General features: G+C 40.7%; 1 protein-coding gene across 3 annotated transcripts in view; it reads left to right on the top strand.

The window, feature by feature from the left end:
* CAMK1D (calcium/calmodulin dependent protein kinase ID) overlaps positions 1–23,685 on the top strand; it is a 507,832-nt gene that overhangs the window by 325,316 nt on the left and 158,831 nt on the right. For all 3 annotated transcript variants that reach the window (XM_023223230.3, XM_023223231.2, XM_031936220.1), the window contains one exon: positions 761–835. In XM_023223230.3, the coding sequence (XP_023078998.1) occupies positions 761–835 (75 nt within the window). The remainder of the gene's footprint in view (positions 1–760; positions 836–23,685) is intronic.

Raw genomic sequence — 23,685 nt, 5'->3', positions numbered from 1 at the left:
CATCTTATTACAATACTGATTTCTGGGCTCTGCCCTCAACTTGGATACTCTGTGCTTGTCGTAGGGCCTGAGAATTTGCATTTCTACTAAGCTCTTTGGAGATACTGGTGCTGCCTGTTTGAGAACCACACTTTGAGTAGCACTGATCTAGTTTGCTTGGGAAGCTGAAGTGACATTTGGTAGTGGGGTGGAGTGGGGGGACATGAACCCCAATGAGGGAGTCAGGTTGGTTTTTTTTCCTTACACTGGACCCATGAACATGCCAGAGAAACTGTTCCCTGGAACATATATATTCTCCAGTGTTTTACCAGGTCTCCCTGCTCCCTGACATATGCCTGTCATGGGGGACAGATTTTCATATAATTAAGTGGTCAGGCAAGTCCGTGATGGCCACTGGGAGACAACATAAGAGGGAACAATTCTGCGCAGCGGCCCAGCCCTCTGAGTTGGGCCCTGCAAGATAATAGGATGTGGGCAGGTTTGGCCCATTTCTGGGATTCACGTGAAGCAACAATAGTTAATCCACTCTTGCTAAACTGTAGGGTATTGAGCCTTAGGAACGAAGAGGAGTGGAGACCAGGGAAGGACTGTTAGGAAATGGGTCTGGAAAAAGTTTGGGGACAAGATCCTGAAGTCTGAAATGTTTTTGTTCAGGAGTTTGGATTCTGTTTTGTAACCTTTTGCTACAGTGCTGTCTGTTTTGAAACGTTTTCCTATCTAACTGTACTTACTATTTTGTGTGTCTTATTTTTTTTTTCAGGATTAAGCATGAAAATATTGTTGCCCTGGAAGACATTTATGAAAGCCCAAATCACTTGTACTTGGTCATGCAGCTGTAAGTACCTTGTTTGACTGATGAGTTTTGAACCAATTTGCAAACTCCAATGTCTAAAGGGATCAGGTGGGAAAAGAAATGACTGAAGTGGGCCAGGTAAGGTAGTAGGGAGCAGGGAGGCCTGCGGGATACCAGAGAGGCCTGTATCCAACTAAAGACGGTGGGCTGCCCATGGGAGTCTACAGGCCTCCCTTGAACCAGCCTGCAGCTGCTGGGCTGGACTAATAACCTAGAGCCTCAGCAGTGAATGTGATGTTCCTACTGCAGGATGTTTGTATTGCCTTCTAATATGTCAGGGCCAAATGTGGCTGCCTGAAGACGCTTCAGTGGGCCCACTGTGAGGTACACTTTGCTCCTGTCTCTAGGAGAAACTCCCACCCTTGTCATCCTTTCCAGGGATGCCGGGGGAGGGAAGCAGATGGTAACTGTGTATACCCGTTTCTTCCCTTGTACTCTTCCTTTGACAGATAAGAGCACATGTGATTGAAAAGGGAATTTGCGCCAGACGTAAGAGAAGTATAATTGGCGTCAGACCATGACATTATCCCCCTCATTAGGTTATTTTTGCATTCCATTAACACTGGAGATTACTAAAAGAGGGAAGAAATCAGAAAGCCAGATACTCGAATAGAGACTTTACTTGAACATGTATTTTTAAAAATTTAAGCTGAAATTAGCCTCCCTGCCTGCATAAGTGCTTTACTCTAAGCAATATGGTTCCTATGAATATCCCAGGGCTGCATTGAGTAGACTTAACTGATAGAAACTGTGTCAGAATATTACGCTTTAACCATTACCTGAATGAATAAATGCTGGAACATCATATGATTAAGTTTACCAACTGAGGAGATTTTTGTTGGAGATTAGAATATAGACTTAATTTCATGATTTATTAATGATTTTCAGACTTGGGATTGTCAAGGGTGTGTAGAATTGATGATTAGGCTCACAATTTCTTTTCCATAGATTCTTATTTTCCTTATGAATGTTTAAACAACACATTAACTTGGGATCATGTTAGGATGCAAATAAGTGTTCATCGGTGCATTTAGTTAACCTTTCATGATCTTCAAAATATTTTTGTAGGTTATGATATTTTTGTATAAATATTTTAAAGCTGTCTATGCCAGAAGCATATGTATGATTGCTGTCTGTCAAATGGCAGTTCTAGGTGGTGACTAGCAGTTTTAGAGATTTATACGTTATAGTCAGCCGTGATATAAGTCAAAGAAGTTTTTGACTACTGGGTTCCATGTTAACTCGAGTTACCTAAGTGTCATCTTTTCTAGTTCCTTGTTCTTCTCTTCGTGTTACAATTTGCCGTATTTCTGGTTTTTCCTAGAGAGCACTAGTTCTCCCCAAATTTGGGAGCACCCCCTAGAAGTTCTTGTGACTTTGCTTTATGCGAAGTCTGCTCTATAAAGATGAAAGTGCATCACTTTCTCATCAAATATTATTGCATAATTGGAAGATTATGAGATTTCAGTGGCGACCAAATGCCCCGCAAAATGTTAGCTATGTATTTAAATGTGTGTTTTTTCACTGGTAATGCAAAATCTACTAATACTCAAATCCAAAGCTATATGGATCTACTTGTTTAAGTTTTGTGTTAATGGAACTATAACCAAATATCAGTTAAAGCACCTCAAATGTGTCCACCTCAGCTCTGCCTCTTATTAGCCGGGTGAACTGGGGCAAATAACTGGGCTTCTCTGGGTACCAGTTTCCATAATGGGAAAATGGGGATAATATTTTCGTTAGAGGATTATAGTGAGTAGTGAAGGAGAAAAGTGTAGTAAGTAATCTCACAATAATAGGTCTTCAGTACACGTGGTTTCTCTATGGATATCTATATCAGTTCATCACTGTGTCTCTACAGATGGTCTTTAATTTTATGAGGGAACGTTCAAGCTGATTTAGAATTTGCCTTTCTAAGCAACTTGGGGTTGTATACTACCAACAAAAGTTATCGTAAATATGGGTTGACATAAAAACATAAAAATGTCTGGAACAAAACCAACCTTAGAACAAAGCCTGGAAGTCATATGAGGACACCGCTATCCCTGCCCCTCCCTGAGCTTTTCTGTCAAGGAATTCCTCCCTCTTTTGTGTTACAAAACAAAAAAAAAAACCTCACTGGCCCAGCATGGTGGCTCACACCTGTAATACCTGCACTTTGGGAGGCTGAGGCAGGCGGATCATTTGAAGTCAGGAGTTCAAGACCAGCTTGGCCAACATGGTGAAACCCAATATCTACTAAAAATATAAAAATTAGCTGTGCGTGGTGTCAGGCACCTATAGTCGTAGCTACTCAGGAGACTGAGGCAGGAAAATCATTTGAGCCCGAAAGGCAGAGGTTGCAATGAGCTGAGGTCGTGCCACTGCACTGCAGCCTGGGTGACAAGGCACAAGACTCTGTCTCGAAACAGAAAACAAAACACCTCATTTACATGGACCACACTCATTAAGAATTTTTAGTAATTCAGAGAGGAATTAGGGTGGGATTAACTGTTGGGGGACATTGTATGAGATTTGTCAGGCAAATTAATCACAAAATCTAGTTTAGAGGCAATGAATGTTTGAATTACCTAAGTAAAAAAACTATGCACAGTAGTAAGCAGTTCAAAAGCTCTGTTTACACAAAAAAATTATATATGCTAATTTTTTAAATGTTAAATTGTATTTTTTCATTGGTTCTCATTACTTTATAAAAATCAACTTTTGGGAGGTATCATTTATGTACAAGTTACTGTATCCATTTAAATGGACAATTCAAATGAACATGACAGAATTATACCCATAAAGCCACCACCACAGTCAAGAGACAGAAAATTTCCATGCCACTCAAGACTCCTTGGGCCCCTTTGAAGTCTTCTCTTCCTCATTCATGACCCTAGTCAACCAGTGACGTACTTTACTTACTAGAAATTAGTTTATATTTTATAAAATATCGTATAAATTGACTTATATAGTATATACCCTTTTGCGTCTGGCTTATTTCATTCATCATTATTTTGACATTCATCCATGTAGCATGTCTCAGTGGTTCATTCCTTTTTATTACTGAGTAGTATTCCATTGTTATGAATATTACACGTTTTAAACTTTTGTATTTATCGACACTTGGGTGGTTTCCAGTTTGGGAACTCTAATGAGTGAAGTTGCTGTGGACATTCATGTACAGGTCTTTAAGTGTGTACATGTTTGAGTAAAGACTTAGGAGTGGAATGAGTGTGTCATATGGTAGATGTTGTGTTCAACTTTTTAATAAACTGCCTGACAGTTTTCCAAAGTGGTTGTACCATCTTGCATTCTTTTTTTGGCCAGCAGTATATGTCAGTTCCTGTTGCTCTACATTCTTGCTAGTCCTTGAGATTTTCACTTTTAGCCATTCTAATGGGGTGTAGTGATATTGCAGGGTGGTTTTAGTTTGCATTTCTCGATGATGAATCATGTTGATCATCTTTTTATGCCCTGATTGGCCGCTTGTATATCTTCTTTTATAAAGTGTCTGTTCAGATCTTTTGCTCAGTCTTTATTGGATTATCATCACATTATTGGGTTGAAAGTGTTCTTTATGTAGTCCGTAGTTTGTCAGGTACACGTAATACGAATATTTTCTTCCATTTTGTAGCTTGCTTTGCTGTTTTTTTTTAAATGGTGCCTTTTTAAAAAATTCATTGAAATATAATTTACATACTACACAATTCACCCATAAGGTTTACAATGAAATTTTTTTTTTTTTTTTTTGAGACGGATTCTTGCCCTTTTGCCCCAGGCGTAGTGCAGTGGCATGATCTTGGCTCACTGCAACCTCTGCCTTCCGGGTTCAAGCAATTCTCCTAGCTCAGCCTCCAGAGTAGCCGGGATCATGGGCACCTGCCACCATGCCCAGCTATTTTTTGTATTTTTTTGGTAGAGATGGGGTTTCACCATGTTGGTCAGGCTGGTCTTGAACTCCTGAGCTCAGGTGATCCACCTACCTTAGCTTCCCAGAGTGCTGGGATTACAGGCATGAGCCACCGGGCCCGGCCCGAAATGTTTTTTAGTATAGTCACAGGGTTATGCAACCATCACTGCAACCTAATTTTAGGGACATTTTTGTCCCTCTAAAAGAAACCCTATACTCATTAGCAATCACTCTCAATTCCTCCCTCCTTCAGTCTCTTGTGACTACTTATTTTTGGTCCCTATGGATTTGCCTGTTTTAGATTTTTCATATGAATGGAATTATACAATATATGATCTTTCGTGACTGGATTCTCTCAGCTCATTGATTGCAAGATTAATCCATATCGTGTCGTGTATATCAGTACTTCATTCCTTTTTATTACCGAATAATATTTTATTATCTGGATATATCACGTTTTGTTTCTCCCTTTTTCAATTGATGGACATTTAGGTTGTCTCACTTTTTGGCTAATATGGATAATGATGCAGGCATTTTCATGTACAGGCTTTTTTCTGGACCTGCTTTCATTTCCCTTGGGTATATACCTAGGAGTGAAATTGCCAAGTCGAATGACAGCTCTTGTTTTAACATTCTATGGAGTCATCAAACTATTTTCCAAAATGACTATACCATTTTACAATCCCATGAGCAACGTATGGGGATTCCAACTTCTCTACATGCTTATTAACACTTACTCTCTGTCTTTTTGATGATAGCCATCCTGTGGGTGTGAAGTGGCATCTTGAGATTTCAGTTTGTATTTTCCTGATAACTAATGATTTTGAACATCTTTTCCCATGTTAGCCACCTACATATCTTCTTTGGAGATATATATATTCAAATCCTTTATCCTTTGTAAAATTGTTTTGTCTTTTATTGTTGTGTTGTAAGACTGCCTTATATCTTTTATATACAAATCTCTTACCAGACATATGATTTGCAAATGTATCCCCCTATTCTGTAGATTGTCTTTGGACTTTCTTGATAGTGTCATTTACAGCGCAAAAGTTTTTTAACTTTGAGGTGGTCTTGTTTATTTTTTCTTTCGTTGCTTATGTTTCTGGTGTTATACTAAGAAGCTATCACCTAATTCTTTTTTTCTTTTTTTTTTTGAGATGGAGTCTCGCTCTGTCGCCCAGGCTGGAGTGCAGTGGTGCGATCTTGGCTCACTGCAAGCTCCGCCTCCCTGGTTCACGCCATTCTCCTGCCTCAGCCTCCCGAGTAACTGGGACTTCAGGGGCCTGCCACCATGCCTGGCTAATTTTTTGTACTTTTAGTAGAGATGGGTTTCACCATGTTGGCCAGGATGATCTCGGTCTCCTGACCTCGTGGTCCACCCACCTTGGCCTCCCAAAGTGCTGGGATTACAGGTGTGAGCTACTACACCTGACCACTATCACCTAATTCGTAATGGTACCTTTTGAAAAGGAAAGTTTTAGTCGTGATAATGTTCTTTTTTTTTTTTTTTTTGATGGTGATAATGTTCATTTTTTTAATGGTTTGTGCTTTTTGTGTCCTGTGTTAAAAGTGTTTGCCTGTGCAAATAATTTTTTCCTCTGGACATTACATAATTTTGGCTTTTCTTTTCTTTTCTTGAGATGGTGTCTTGCTCTGTTGCCCATGCCTGAGTACAGTGGCGCAATCTTGGCTCACTGCAACCTCTGCCTCCCAGGTTCAAGTGATTCTCCTGCCTCAGCTTCCCAAGTAGCTGGGATTACAGGCGTGCACCATCATGCCCAGCTAATTTTGTGTGTGTGTGTTTTTAGTAGAGATGGGGTTTCACCACAATTGGCCAGGCTGGTCCTGAACTCTTGACCACAGGTGATCCTCCCACCTTGACCTCCCAAAGTGCTGGGATTACAGACCTGAGCCACTGTGCCTGGTCAGTTTTTCTACCTAGGTATATTTCATGATCAATTTCAGTTTAATTTGTATATATAGTATGAAGTAATGACAGTATTCTTTTTTGTCATAGGGCTATCCAATTTTCAGCATCATTTGTTGTAAGTTCTTCAACTTTTTATTTTTTTTTCCTTAAAATTGCTTTGGCTATTCTAGAGTATTTGTATTTTCATGTAGGTTTTAGAATAGACTTGCCTGTTGTTTTTTTTTTCTTAGAGTTTAGCTTTATTGTCCAGGCTCTGATGCAGTGGCACAATATTGGCTCACTGCAACTTCTGCCTCCCGGGTTCACGCAATTCTCGTGCCTCAGCCACCTTGAGTAGCTGAGATTACAGGTGCCCGCAACCACGCCCAGGTGATTTTCTGTATTTTAGTAGAGATTTGGTTTCACCATCTTGCCCAGGCTCGTCTCGAACTCCTGAACTCAGGCGATCCACCTGTCTTGGCCTCCCAAAGTGCTAAGATAATAGGTGTGAGCCACCATGCCCAGCTGCCTTTTTTAATGCTTGTGGGAATTTTGTTTGGGCTTACATTGAATCTGTATATCAATTTGAGAACAGTTGACAGCTTAAAACACGTACCCTTTTTGATTAATAAACGTAAGTGTTTTCATTTTATTTAGGTTTTTCATTGCTCTCAGTGACATTTTATAGTTTTCAGGATGTAGGTCTTCATATACTTGTTCAATTTATTCTGAACTATTTTTTATTCTATTGTAAATGGATCTTTATTTCATTTTTCTGGTTGCTTGCTGCTAGCATATAAAAATATAATTGATTTTTGTGCATTAGTCTCTGACCTTGCTGTATTCACTTACTAGTTCTAGTGTTGTTTTGTAGATTTCTTACCATTTTCTATCTCAATAATCATGTCATCTGAAATTTGCATTAATTGTAGTTGTTCCCTAAAGGAATCCTATTTGGTAAAACTTTAATAGTTTAGTTCTAAATATTAAGTGTATTTTAATGGCGTAATAATATGTCTTTAAAATATTTTATGTTAGATATTTTGAAAATTCAAATTAGCCTCTCTTATTCCCTTTTTGCCTCCATTAGTTATCTAAATGAGTATAAAAAGAAAAAAGCAATGACAGAAAGCCCTGGATATATCAGAATATAACACTACTGTGAAAAGTCTTTGGTTTGGTTTGAGGATTTTGTATCCTGTATTATTTTTGGTGGTTGTATTTTTTGTTTTTGTTTGGCAAGGCTCAGTGGTTTATGCTCCTGATAATCCATCTGTTTCTCTTTTTTTATTAAAAATTTTTGTTCAGTAGTTGGGGTCTCACTCTGTCACCCAGGCTGGAAAGCACTGGAATTACCATATATCACTGCAGCCTCCAACTCCTGGGCTCAAGCGTTCTCCCACCTTAGCATCCTGAGTAGCTGGGACTGCAGGCATGTGCCACCATGCCTGGCTAATTATTTTTACTTTTGTAGAGATGAGTCTTGCTGTGTTGTCCAGGCTGATCTCAAACCCCTGACCTCAAGCAGTCCTCCCAGTCTCCCAATGTGTTGGGATTACACACGTGAGCCACTGTCCCTGGCCCCCATCTTTTCTGTCTGGGTCAGTGAGAAAGTGGAAAGAGTTTTTGTTTTTATTTTGTTTTTGTGTGACTAAAGAGCTTACAGAGTCTTTAGCTTCTAAATATATGGGGAGGATCTAAAACACAACATTTTGGAGGACGGTATTTTACAATGTTTGTGCCTCGGAAAGTGTTAGTTTCCTAGGAAACAGCATCGTGGGCGCTGAGAGGCAACAGGGGATGTGCTAGCACCTTAGTATTATTACCTGTCTAATTGCTATTTCAGTACTATTGCTCTGAGTACTGCAGTAGATTTGTTCCCGTACTGCTGCAGCAAGGGACTTAATTGTTTCCAGAAGTCTATATTTAAATTTTTTTTGGGTTTTTGGAAAAATGCTTTTTTTTTTTTTTTTTTTTTTTTTTTTTCCAGAATTCTGTTTTAGGAACATTCTGCTTTAGATAGGAGGAAGTCATTATGACATTGGGAGAAGTGATAGATGGAAAGTCAGTTCGTTTGGAATTTCTCATCTGACTTGACTTATAGAATATTAATCCAGGGCGAGGCGCTGTGGCTCACTCCTGTAATCCCAGCATTTTGGGAGGCCGAAGCGGGTAGATCAAGAGGTCAGGAGTTCAAGACCAGCCTGGTCAAGATGGTGAAACTCCGTCTCTACTAAAAATACAAAAATTAGCTAGGCGTGGTGGCAGGTGCCTGTAATCCCAGCTACTCAGGAGGCTGAGGTAGAGAACTGCTTGAACCCGGGAGGTGGAAGCTGCAGTGAGCTGAGATCGCACCACTGCACTCCAGCCTGGGCGACACAGTCAGACTCTGTCTCAAAAAAAAAGAAAAAAGAATATTAGTCCATACATTTGGAGATGAAAAAGGCCACTGCCTCAACTCCTCCCCCTTCACAACTGTAACAACTTAGGAAATAAAATAAACTTCAGGCTGATACAATGCAAAGGATAGATCAGAAATACTTTTTAAAAGAAATAGATGATATTGCTGTGGAATTAGAACATATTTCCAATAAGAGTTATATTTCCATATGTGGGTAACTCCTCAATTTGTATCTCCAGCCTGGAGCCCTGTTCAGAACTCTAAGCTTGTGTTTCCAACTGTCTTCTCAGCAGTTCCACTTGGCCAGGTAATAAGCATCACTCACATACCAGATCCAAAATAAACTCGAATTTTCCACAAAATCTGCTTCTCCTACTGTCTATCTCATCTTAGCAAATGGCAACTCCATTCTTCCAGTTGTCCAGGCCAAAAATCTGGAGTCATCCTTGACTTATCCTTTTCTCTTATACCCAACAATCCCATCCCTTGGCAAATCCTGTGGCCACCAGCTTCAGAATATACAACAAATGCAACCACTTCTCCTTGTCTTTATACCTACCGCCCTGTTCCAAACCGCCATCTAAAACATCTGTCTTCCCCCAATCCTACCCCACTGTGCTGTTCCTTTTTGGCATGTTTGCCAGATCTTATCATGCCTTTGTTGGAAAACTCCCATTGGCTTGTCATCTTCGAGCGAAAGACAAAGTCATTGTGGTGGCCTCCAGGGCCCTATGTGTCCTGGCTTCTGGAAACCTCTCTGACTTCCTGTCCCGCCTTTCTCTCTCTCTTTCATTCGGCTGCAGCCTGTCTGGCTTCCTTGCAATTCCTTAAACATGCCAGACCTGCACTGCCATGGGGCCCTTGTTTCTGGTATTCTTTCTGCTGGAATCACTTATTTTTTAATGTTTTTTGTCTGTTTGTTTGTTTGTTTTGAGACGGAATTTCACTCTTGTTGCCCAGGCTGGAGTGCAGTAGTGCAGTCTCAGCTCACTGCAACCTCTGCCTCCCGGGTTCAAGCGATTCTCCTGTCTCAGCCTCCTGAGTAGCTGGGATTTCAGGCGCCTGCCACTATGCCTGGCTTATTTGTGGTATTTTTAGTAGAGACAAGGTTTCACCATGTTGGCCAAGCTGGTCTCTAATTCCTGACCTCAAGTGATCCTCTCACCTCAGCCTCCCAAAGTGCTGGATTTATAGGTGTGAGCCACCACACCCAGCCAGAATCATTTATCTTAATGCCATCATGGAATAATGGAAATATGAGAATTTCTGCCAAGTGTCACCTGTTCATTGAGATATACCCCAAGCTCCCCTGTATAAAATAGCAGCTCCCACCACCACCTCATGCCACACATACATTAATTCCTTATCCCCCTCCCCACCTTTCTCTCTGTAGCACTTGTCGCCATCAGAAAAGTTGACTCTGCTTTCTTGTCTGCTGGAACAGTGCTTTCACGTTATGCTAGGCGCTTGACAAATGCTTCATTGATATGATCACATAGGAATGTAATAATGGTTAACATATTTCTTTACTCATTTAGTCCTTACAATAAACTCAGGAGTTACTGTAACCCCAATTTCCGATGAGGAACCTGAGCAGAGAGGTTGAATCATTTACCCAAATCAGTGAGCAACCCAGTGTGTGCCCTTGACCAGCCTAATACAATACACTGATAGCATTTTCTAGGAAAAAAAGAACCTTGTAGGCACCATTAATGTGAATAGTTCAGTTTACCTGGAAAATGTTATTCGTTATGATTCAAGAAGTATTTTAAAAGCAGAGCTAACTAGAAAATATCTTATATTTTGTGGTGATTTGTGAGGGGAAAAAGTTTACTCAGCAATATCGTAGGAATTCACTAGAATAATCTCGTTCCATTTACAATAATCATTATGTTTATGTCTTACATAATTTTTTACCAATGTTGTGAGTTTTTTACTAGTGTTGTGATTTTTTGCCAGTGTTATGATTCCCTGCTGAGCTTGAAAAGCTAAGGACGAAACACACATTCTTTAAAGAATATTAATTTGGTTCCTGGTACCCCCAAGGCATGAAAATAGATCAGCTTCCAAGAGAAAATATGGTTTCTCTACTCTGTTGGCTTGTGCAGTAAGCTGTTTGCACAGTTCCCTGTTTGTGGGGGTCACCGCTGTTAGCTGTCGTGTGGATATTGTATTCATAATTCATACTCTGTGTTCCCAGAAACAGTTTTAATTAGAACACAAATTATTACTCCCAATAAAAAGCCTTCTATGAGTAGCCAAGCATAATAATGAAGAAAAAAATGTTTCTGAATATGACACCTTAATATATTTACATATAAATTACCAAAATCTTATCTTTGTTCACAGCAGATACTAATTGAACACCTAACAGGCCTGTGGTTTCTGTTCAGCACTGTGGGGGTGGGAAGGGGCTTGGGGGATACAGACCAGACGCAGCCCATGCTCCTCAGTAGCGCTCCTTGTAAAGAAGAGATTATAAACCTCAGAGATTGCTTTCCTTGAGGACGGTGCAGGGCACTCTGGGAGGAGACACCTTAAATGGAGGGTGATTAAGAGTCAGCCAGATGGAGGTGCAGCCACGAGATAGGTAGCTGGGCTCCAGGCAGAAGGGCAGGTACTACCAGAAAGGTTAGGGAGCCTGGGAGGGAGGAAGAGTCTGTGAGGGGCTAGTCTATGGGGGCTTTGTCTGAGAGGAGGGCTGAGTCTGTGAGGGGCTTTGTGAGGAGGGCTCAGTCTGTGAGGGTTTGGTCTGTGAGGGATTTAATCTATGAGGGGTTTTGTCTTATAGGAGTTCAGTCTGGCTGGGGTCGGGGGGTAATGTGACATCTTGATGGGAGTTATGGCTGGAGATGCCAGCAGAGGCTAACTCAATACCTCTGGCTGCTATTGCTCCTGCTTTGTCCTTCTCCAGACTAACGATTGAATATGCTTTGTTATTTATTTTTTTCTGCCACTGGAAAACCTGCTGATACAGAAAAGATTTAGAGAGTTAAGCAGATCAAGGGAAAAAAGAGACATATTCTGGAGCCAATCTTACTAGGTTCAACTGTATGAAATTGCTGATGCAGAATCATGTTTTTTGAGGTCTTCTTTTTTAATGTAAGCATTTATAGCTTTAAATATTCCTCTTCGCACTGCTTTTGTAGGATTCCATACATTTTGGTATGTTGTGTTTCTATTTGAATTTATCTTAAGATATTTTCCCTTGTGATTTCTTCTTTGAATCACAGTGGTTGTATAATAGCGTGTTCATTTCTATGTGTCCATGAATTGTTTAGTTTTCTTTCTATGGTTGATTTCTAGTTTGCTTTTATTGTGCTTGGAAAGACACTTTGTATGGTTTCAGTCTCTTAAGTTTTATTGACACTTATTTTGTGGCCTAACATATTGTCTACCCTGGAGAATGTTCCACATGACCTTGAGAACAATGTGTATTCTGCTGTTGTTGGATGAAGTGCTTTGCCTGTATCTGTTAGGTCCAATTGTTCTCTGGTGTCGTGCAGGTCTTCTGTTCCCTCATTGGTCTTATGTTTGGTTGTTTCATCCATTATTGAAAGTGGGGTACTGAAGTCTTGTAGAGCTATTTCTCCCTTCAATTCTGTCAATGTTTGCTTCATATATTTTGGAGCTCCAATGTTTGGTGCATGTATGGTTATATTTGTTACGTCTACTTGGTGAATTAACAATTTTTTCAGTATATAATATCTTCCCTTGTCTCTTATCACAGTTTTTGACTTTTTATAATCATGTTTTTAATCCAGTGATTTTTTTTTTTTTTTTTTTTTTTTGACAAAGTCTCACACTGTCACCCAGGCTGGAGTGCAATGGTGTGATCTTGGCTTGCTGCAACCTCCACGTTCCAGGTTCAAGTGATTCTCCTGCCTCAGACTTTTGAGTAGCTGGGATTACAGGCTTGCACCACCATGCACAGCTAATTTTTGTATTTTTAGTAGAGACAGGGTTTCACTATGTTGGCCAGGTTGGTCTTGAACTGCTGACCTCGTCATCTGCCCACCTCAGCCTCCCAAAATGCTGGGATTACAGGTGTGAGCCACCGCATCTGGCCCAGTAATTTTTGACTTAAACGTTTTCACACACTTTTCTAAATACCATCGTATCCATTTTAGCCGATACGAGCGGCAGTCAACATCTTTCATCAAACATCGAATAAGCTCTTAAAGTATGTACCATTTAAAAATTCCATACATTATAGGAACAATTGTAACCTCTTTGAAAAGTTAGATCTGGTCACTAATATTCAAATTTAAGAAGTCATAGAAAGTACATTAAGAGTCTGTTCATCCTTAGAATATAAAGCATCAGTTTCTGAAACTATCCGTTTATTTACTTATACGTTATATAGATATTTATTTGATTTCAGGATATATGTAATGTCACAAAGTCAGTAAGATGGGGCCAGTAAAATAAAAAATACAGATGGCATCACCATGGACTTCATTGCTTCTGACTCCCTAGTAGGTAAAAACTTGGGCTTATAAAAAGAGCACTGACGCACTAATAAATTTCAGAATATATCCGATTAGGCATTCGAGTTTGGGAGGCACTTGAGTTGCATTTCTGTTTGATGAGTTATTAAAGAAACAGCACTCTGCCCCAGCCAAACTAATTTCCTCTTGCCCTGCAAATGCAGTGTATCCATTCCTGCTTTGGGTTTTCTCTCATGTCTCCCAATTTCCATAATGCTCCTTCTACTCCTTTCAGTCATCTAGAACCTCTCTTTTCTTTTACAGCACCACAACAGACTAAATCCCTCATAATCCGACCCAGGCTTCTGAGTACCCATCTGCCTGGAGCACAGCCCCGCCCAGCACCCCAGCATATCCCCCTGGCTAATTCTTCATCATCCTCTCCTCAAGAGTGTCTGTTCCACCAGGGCTTTCCCTGTAATACCAAAGCATGCTGCATAATCCCCAAGGAAAGCAATCATTGTGAGTTACATGGCTCCTCTCTAAAATGTAAGCTACGTGTCCTCTCTCATCCGAGAAGCCCCAGCCACAGAAATTGTCTCTTTCCTAAAATTCTGTAACATCTTAAATCTGTACTGATCATTATGCATCATCATATTCATTCATTCACTTAACAAGTATTTATGGAACCCCCACCATGGGACAGTTGAGGCTAGAGGTATAAACTTCCTGGTGTTTCCGTTTGGAAGATTTTTGCCGGGCATCTGGAAAGAGATCTGGGGGAGATCTTGCAGAGTTTATATAGGAAATTAATTTAGGAATGTTGTTAATTGGTAAGAGCATTGAATGGACTGGAATAGAGAGAGCCACAGAGTCTGGGCTTCCATCTGCCTCTCATGAGGTCTGTGATAGCTCAGCATCTGGCCTCTCTGGGTCTACTTATAAAGTAGAGGGTTTTTAGTTGTTTGTTTGTTTGTTTTAAATAGGTTTAAACGGTTTAAAAACGTTTCAGGTCTAAAATTCCGTGGTCTCATGTTGTCGTCCCCATTTTCTCAGTGTAAATCTCCATGAAATAAGCACAGATGTTAGAAATCCAGTTGTTGGGTTTGCTAGCAAAGTCTGTTTCCTGAGATGGTATTTCTAAAACCAGTCTCATCTCTTTGAATCCTTGGAGGTTTATGAATAATGCATGTTGGTGATGATGCTGGCGTGGCAGCCCCAATGAATGTACGAAATTTGATGTTTCCCATGAGGAAGAAGGGGAGTGACTGGGATTATTGAAAGGCTCTCTGGTTCTGGGTTTGAAGGAGGCATTTAGAATTCTGCTAGATCCCCTTTTGCTACATCCAGATGATTCATTTTACATCTCAAATCCTTGCTTGTGATCGCTTGCACCCAGGAATTACAGTGAGCTATGATGGCACCACTTCACTCCAGCCTGGGTGACAGAGTGAGACCCTGTCTCAAAAAAAAAAAGAAAAAAAAAAGAAAAAAAAATTTTTTTTTTTCACTCTACTGTGGCTCAGGCCCCATGCTCTGTTCCTGGCCTGCCTGCTTTGTTTCTGCCCCTCCTGGCCTCTGACTACTCATTTTCTTACATTGAGGGCTTTGGTGATCAACTGATAGATTTCAACTCCTTCCCCAGCTGTGCAACCAGAAGGATCAAGTGTCCATAGGACAACCCACATCATAACCTCTGTGTCCTTAACCATTTTCTCTCCTAAAACTCCATGTTTAAGCAGCACACCCCCATGGCCACGCGCTAGAGTGGCGTTCCCCAGAGCTGCTACGGGTCTATCATCCTGATCACCACCACTCCGTGTCTGCCTTCAGCCTAGTTGACAACAACCCCTTCATTTCTTATTTTGATGCCTGTTCTCTGATGCTTTGAGAACTCCTAGTGCCTCCCCCAACCCTGGGCTTCCCTATCTAGCCAAACCCCTTGCAGCCTCCCCATGATCACTCTCCTGCCGGCATCTTTCCTTCTTTGCCTACTGCACTCACTCTGCAGATTCAACACCTGACCACGGTGCAGCTGCCTGCATCCCCCGTTCCTGCAGCAGGGCTGCTGGGTCCTGTGGAGGAAACCACATCATCGGATGAGTGGCAGCCGCTGAAAACTGAATGAAATGAAATCTCAGCCCATTCCTCAGCACCATTGTGCTCTCTTCTGCCGTGATTCTAGTTAGATGTTCTTCCTTTCTCTTTTATTTCATTTATTCCAGATATTTATCATTCATTCTAAGCTAGCTGCCCCATAGTCTTTCAAGAAGTACATTGGAAATCAGTTTAGGCAGACTAACATGGTATCAAACTTATTTGTGAAAAATTCCCCCATATTTTGGTATGTTGGTTAAAAAACAGTTGGAAATCTTTAATCAAAGTATTCAACAAATTAAATGCTCCAGAAAGTAGGTTTTGAAGTTTGTAGTGAATAGTAATTATTGAAAACAAAACTTGAAATACATTCCTACAAAAGAAAGAAAGAAAATAAATTAGTTGATGAGAGCTTACATGATGTATAAGAGCTAGTTTTGACATTCTGTAATTGTGCCTTGTGGAAAGTGTCTTTGTGATGCCCCTGTTTTTAATTGGATAATTTTATATCTGTACAGCAATGGAAGGAGATTGAGAAAGCTGATTGTTTTGCAGTATCCAAATTTGGGGAAACATTAAATCATTAATTGGAGAAAGTTTATGTTTTAAAATTATTTACTTGTCAAGAGGTAGCAATATAGGAGTACCTATAAAAATATTTTGAAGACTGAACTACTTATATACTTGGATTAAAAATTTGCAATTTAGAATTTGCTCATTTAGCAAGATTTGCTGTGAATATAGATATTGCAGCAGTTGTAGAAAGAGTATTTTCCAAGTTAAAAATATTATGATCAGTAGAGAAGAATGAATTGGGGGGGCGGAGCAAGATGGCCGAATAGGAACAGCTTCAGTCTCCATCTCCCAGTGCGAGCGACACAGAAGACCGGCGATTTCTGCATTTTCAACTGAGGTACTGGGGTCATCTCACTCGGGAGTGCCGGACAATCGGTGCTGGTCAGCTGCTGCAGCCCGACCAGCGGGAGCTGAAGCAGGGCGAGGCATCGCCTCACCTGGGAAGCGCGAGGGGGAAGGGAGTCCCTTTTCCTAGCCAGGGGAACTGAGACACACAACACCTGGAAAATCGGGTAACTCCCACCCCAATACTGCGCTGTAACACCGGCACACCGGAGATTGTATCCCACACCTGGCCGGGAGGGTCCCACGCCCACGGAGCCTCTCTCCTCGCTAACACAGCAGTCTGCGGCAATCTAACCGCAAGGCAGCAGCGAGGCTGGGGGAGGGGCGCCCACCATCGCTGAGGCTTAAGTAGGTAACTAAAGCCGCTGGGAAGCTGGAACTGGGTGGAGCTCACAGCAGCTCAAGGAAACCTGCCTGTCTCTGTAGACTGCGCCTGTGGGGACAGGGCTCAGCTAAAGGAGTAGAAGCCTGTGAAACGCGAAGGACTCTGTCTGACAGCTTTGAAGAGAGCAGTGGATCTCCCAACACGGAGGTTGAGATCTGAGAAGGGGCAGTCTGCCTGCTCAAGTGGGTCACTGACCCCTGAGTAGCCTAACTGGGAGACATCCCCCACTAGGGGCAGTCTGACACCCCACACCTCACAGGGTGGAGTACACCCCTGAGAGGAAGCTTCCAAAGCAAGAATCAGACAGGTGCACTCGCTGTTCAGCAATATTCTATCTTCTGCAACCTCTGCTGCTGATACCCAGGCAAACAGGGTCTGGAGTGGACCTCAAGCAATCTCCAACAGACCTATAGCTGAGGGTCCTGACAGTCAGAAGGAAACCTATCAAACAGGAAGGACACCTATATCAAAACCCCATCAGTACGTCACCATCATCAAAGACCAGTGACAGATAAAACCACAAAGATGGGGAAAAAGCAGGGCAGAAAAGCTGGAAATTCAAAAAATAAGAGCGCATCTCCTCCTGCAAAGGAGCACAGCCCATCGCCAGCAACGGATCAAAGCTGGTCAGAGAATGATTTTGATGAGATGAGAGAAGAAGGCTTCAGTCCATCAAACCTCTCAGAGCTAAAGGAGGAATTACGTACCCAGCGCAAAGAAACTAAAAATCTTGAAAAAAAAGTGGAAGAATTGACAGCTAGACTAATTAAGGCAGAGAAGGTCATAAACGAAATGACAGAGATGAAAACCATGACACGAGAAATACGTGACAAATGCACAAGCTTCAGTAACCGACTCGATCAACTGAAAGAAAGAGTATCAGCGATGGAGGATCAAATGAATGAAATGAAGCGAGAAGAGAAACCAAAAGAAAAAAGAAGAAAAAGAAATGAACAAAGCCTGCAAGAAGTATGGGATTATGTAAAAAGACCAAATCTACGTCTGATTGGGGTGCCTGAAAGTGAGGGGGAAAATGGAACCAAATTGGAAAACACTCTACAGGATATCATCCAGGAGAACTTCCCCAACCTAGCAGGGCAGGCCAACATTCAAATTCAGGAAATACAGAGAACGCCACAAAGATACTCCTCCAGAAGAGCAACTCCAAGACACATAATTGCCAGATTCACCAAAGTTGAAATGAAGGAAAAAATCTTAAGGGCAGCCAGAGAGAAAGGTCGGGTTACCCACAAAGGGAAGCCCATCAGACTGACAGCAGATCTCTCGGCAGAAACTCTACAAGCCAGAAGAGAGTGGGGGCCAATATTCAACGTTCTTAAAGAAAAGAATTTTAAACCCAGAATTTCATATCCAGCCAAACTAAGTTTCATCAGTGAAGGAGAAATAAAATTCTTTACAGATAAGCAAATGCTTAGAGATTTTGTCACCACCAGGCCTGCCTTACAAGAGACCCTGAAGGAAGCCCTAAACATGGAAAGGAACAACCGGTACCAGCCACTGCAAAAACATGCCAAAATGTAAAGACCATCGAGGCTAGGAAGAAACTGCATCAACTAATGAGCAAAATAACCAGTTAATATCACAATGGCAGGATCAAGTTCACACATAACAATATTAACCTTAAATGTAAATGGACTAAATGCTCCAATTAAAAGACACAGACTGGCAAACTGGATAAAGAGTCAAGACCCATCAGTCTGCTGTCTTCAGGAGACCCATCTCACATGCAGAGACATACATAGGCTCAAAATAAAAGGATGGAGGAAGGTCTACCAAGCAAATGGAGAACAAAAAAAAGCAGGGGTTGCAATCCTAGTCTCTGATAAAACAGACTTTAAACCATCAAAGATCAAAAGAGACAAAGAAGGCCATTACATAATGGTAAAGGGATCAATCCAACAGGAAGAGCTAACTATCCTAAATATATATGCACCTAATACAGGAGCACCCAGATTCATAAAGCAAGTCCTTAGAGACTTACAAAGAGACTTAGACTCCCATACAATAATAATGGGAGACTTCAACACTCCACTGTCAACATTAGACAGATCAACGAGACAGAAAGTTAACAAGGATATCCAGGAATTGAACTCATCTCTGCACCAAGCGGACCTAATAGACATCTATAGAACTCTCCACCCCAAGTCAACAGAATATACATTCTTCTCAGCACCACATCACACTTATTCCAAAATTGACCACATAATTGGAAGTAAAGCACTCCTCAGCAAATGTAAAAGAACAGAAATTATAACAAACTGTCTCTCTGACCACAGTGCAATCAAACTAGAACTCAGGACTAAGAAATTCAATCAAAACCGCTCAACTACATGGAAACTGAACAACCTGCTCCTGAATGACTACTGGGTACATAACGAAATGAAAGCAGAAATAAAGATGTTCTTTGAATCCAATGAGAACAAAGATACAACATACCAGAATCTCTGGGACACATTTAAAGCAGTATGTAGAGGGAAATTTATAGCACTAAGTGCCCACAAGAGAAAGCAGGAAAGATCTAAAATTGACACTCTAACATCACAATTAAAAGAACTAGAGAGGCAAGAGCAAACACATTCAAAAGCTAGCAGAAGGCAAGAAATAACTAAGATCAGAGCAGAACTGAAGGAGATAGAGACACAAAAAACCGTCCAAAAAATCAATGAATCCAGGAGTTGGTTTTTTGAAAAGATCAACAAAATTGACAGACCGCTAGCAAGATTAATAAAGAAGAAAAGAGAGAGGAATCAAATAGACGCAATAAAAAATGATAAAGGGGATATCACCACCGACCCCACAGAAATACAAACTACCATCAGAGAATACTATAAACACCTCTACGCAAATCAACTAGAAAATCTAGAAGAAATGGATAATTTCCTGGACACTTACACTCTTCCAAGACTAAACCAGGAAGAAGTTGAATCCCTGAATAGACCAATAGCAGCCTCTGAAATTGAGGCAACAATTAATAGCCTGCCCACCAAAAAAATCCCAGGACCAGATGGATTCACAGCTGAATTCTACCAGAGGTACAAGGAGGAGCTGGTACCATTCCTTCTGAAACTATTCCAATCAATAGAAAAAGAGGGAATCCTCCCTAACTCATTTTATGAGGCCAGCATCATCCTGATACCAAAGCCTGGCAGAGACACAACAAAAAAAGAGAATTTTAGACCAATCTCCCTGATGAACATCGATGCAAAAATCCTCAATAAAATACTGGCAAACCGGATTCAGCAGCACATCAAAAAGCTTATCCACCATGATCAAGTGGGCTTCATCCCTGGGATGCAAGGCTGGTTCAACATTCGCAAATCAATCAACGTAATCCAGCATATCAACAGAACCAAAGACAAGAACCACATGATTATCTCAATAGATGCAGAAAAGGCTTTTGACAAAATTCAACAGCCCTTCATGCTAAAAACGCTCAACAAATTCGGTATTGATGGAACGTACCTCAAAATAATAAGAGCTATTTATGACAAACCCACAGCTAATATCATACTGAATGGGCAAAAACTGGAAAAGTTCCCTTTGAAACTGGCACAAGACAGGGATGCCCTCTCTCACCACTCCTATTCAACATAGTGTTGGAAGTTCTGGCTAGGGCAATCAGGCAAGAGAAAGAAATCAAGGGTATTCTGTTAGGAAAAGAGGAAGTCAAATTGTCCCTGTTTGCAGATGACATGATTGTGTATTTAGAAAACCCCATCGTCTCAGCCCAAAATCTTCTTAAGCTGATAAGCAACTTCAGCAAAGTCTCAGGATACAAAATTAATGTGCAAAAATCACAAGCATTCTTATACACCAGTAACAGACAAGCAGAGAGCCAAATCAGGAATGAACTTCCATTCACAATTGCTTCAAAGAGAATAAAATACCTAGGAATCCAACTTACAAGGGATGTAAAGGACCTCTTCAAGGAGAACTACAAACCACTGCTCAGTGAAATCAAAGAGGACACAAACAAATGGAAGAACATACCATGCTCATGGATAGGCAGAATCAATATTGTGAAAATGGCCATACTGCCCAAGGTTATTTATAGATTCAATGCCATCCCCATCAAGCTACCAATGAGTTTCTTCACCGAATTGGAAAAAACTGCTTTAAAGTTCATATGGAACCAAAAAAGAGCCCGTATTGCCAAGACAATCCTAAGTCAAAAGGACAAAGCCGGAGGCGTCACGCTACCTGACTTCAAACTATACTACAAGGCTACAGTAACCAAAACAGCATGGTACTGGTACCAAAACAGAGATATAGACCAATGGAACAGAACGGAGCCTTCAGAAATAATGCCACACATCTACAACCATCTGATATTTGACAAACCTGACAAAAACAAGAAATGGGGAAAGGATTCCCTATTTAATAAATGGTGCTGGGAAAATTGGCTAGCCATAAGTAGAAAGCTGAAACTGGATCCTTTCCTTACTCCTTATACGAAGATTAATTCAAGATGGATTAGAGACTTAAATGTTAGACCTAATACCATAAAAACCCTAGAAGAAAATCTAGGTAGTACCATTCAGGACATAGGCATGGGCAAGGACTTCATGTCTAAAACACCAAAAGCAACGGCAGCAAAAGCCAAAATTGACAAATGGGATCTCATTAAACTAAAGAGCTTCTGCACAGCAAAAGAAACTACCATCAGAGTGAACAGGCAACCTACAAAATGGGAGAAAATTTTTGCAATCTACTCATCTGACAAAGGGCTCATTTCCAGAATCTACAAAGAACTCAAACAAATATACAAGAAACAAACAAACAACCCCATCAAAAAGTGGGGAAAGGATATGAACAGACATTTCTCAAAAGAAGACATTCATACAGCCAACAGACACATGAAAAAATGCTCATCATCACTGGCCATCAGAGAAATGCAAATCAAAACCACAATGAGATACCATCTCACACCAGTTAGAATGGCAATCATTAAAAAATCAGGAAACAATAGGTGTTGGAGAGGATGTGGAGAAATAGGAACACTTTTACACTGTTGGTGGGATTGTAAACTAGTTCAACCATTATGGAAAACAGTATGGCGATTCCTCAAGGACCTAGAACTAGATGTACCATATGACCCAGCCATCCCACTACTGGGTATATACCCAAAGGATTATAAATTATGCTACTACAAAGACACATGCACACGTATGTTTATTGCGGCACTATTCACAATAGCAAAGACTTGGAATCAACCCAAATGTCCATCAGTGACAGACTGGATTAAGAAAATGTGGCACATATACACCATGGAATACTATGCAGCCATAAAAAAGGATGAGTTTGCGTCCTTTGTAGAGACATGGATGCAGCTGGAAACCATCATTCTTAGCAAACTATCACAAGAGCAGAAAACCAAACACCGCATGTTCTCACTCATAGGTGGGAACTGAACAATGAGCTCACTTGGACTCGGGAAGGGGAACATCACACACTGGGGCCTATCATGGGGAGGGGGGAGGGGGGAGGGATTGCATTGGGGAGTTATACCTGATATAAATGATGAATTGATGGGTGCTGACGAGTTGATGGGTGCAGCACACCAACATGGCACATGTATACATATGTAACCTGCACGTTATGCACATGTACCCTAGAACTTAAAGTATAATAAATAAATAAATAAATAAATAAATAAATAAAATTAAATTAAAAAAAAAAGAGAAGAATGAATTGAAGAAGGTATGAACAATTTAAAGCTTAGTAATCATCAAATGCAAGTTTGAAGAAGATTAAAGAAAGTTTTATGAAAAAATGAAAATAATACATGTTAAAAAATGAGTTTCCCAGATATGGGTTTAGAAACATAGAAATTAAAAATCTGATTAAAATATGTGGGGGGTATGTGCCAAATCTAATTATTCTGCTTATGTTATTTTCTGATATTTACTTAGTCTACACAAAGAAGTTAAAAAACTTTTTTGCTTTAACGGAAAGTTATTTTAATTTTTGGAAATTTTATATTTTTTAAAATAATGATTAAGTAAAATTCGTTTTTGCTTTTGTTTTTTTTTTTTTTCTGGAGACGGAGTCTCTCTGTCCCCTAGACTGGAGTGCAGTGGTGCAATCTCGGCTCACTGCAACCTCTGCCTGCCAGGTTCAAGCGATTCTCCAGCCTCAGCCTCCCGAGTAGCTGGGATTACAGGTACATGCCATCAAACCCAGCTAATTTCTGGTTTTTTTTTGTTTTTTTTTTTTTTGAGATAGAGTCTTGCTTTGTTGCCCAGGCTGGAGTGCAGTGGTATGATCTCGGCTCACCATAACCTCTGCCTCCCGAGTTGAAGCGTTACTCTTGCCCCAGCCTCCCGAGTAGCTGGGATTACAGGTGCGCACCACCATGCCCAGCTAATTTTGTGTTTTTAGTAGAGATGGGGTTTCACCATATTGGCCAGGCTGGTCTCAAACTCCTGACTTAGGTGATTCGCCCTCCTCAGCCTCCCAAAGTGCTAGGTTTATAGGTGTAAGCCACCACGTCTGGTCATAAAATTATTTTTATAAGCCTACAATATGATAAAAACCAATTTATCAATTCATAAATTAAAATTTCAGATATATGGTGTTGTTAACTTCAGTGGCACCTTTTACTGTCAAGATGGACTGATGGATAATGTTACACTGTTGTTCTGTGATAGCCCTTCCTGTCTTTTTCCACTGTGCTCCTTATGTGGTTTTATCATGATTTATTTTGCTCTCATTTAGTCTGTCTCTTCTGACTATGAGCTTCTTGAAAACAGGATCATTGTTTTAGTATTTTTGCA

This window comes from Piliocolobus tephrosceles, chromosome 9, assembly GCF_002776525.5.
Source record: "Piliocolobus tephrosceles isolate RC106 chromosome 9, ASM277652v3, whole genome shotgun sequence".
Taxonomy (NCBI): Eukaryota; Metazoa; Chordata; class Mammalia; order Primates; family Cercopithecidae; genus Piliocolobus; species Piliocolobus tephrosceles.
Note: the sequence above shows the minus strand (reverse complement) of the source record. Positions and strands in the feature narration are given on the sequence as shown.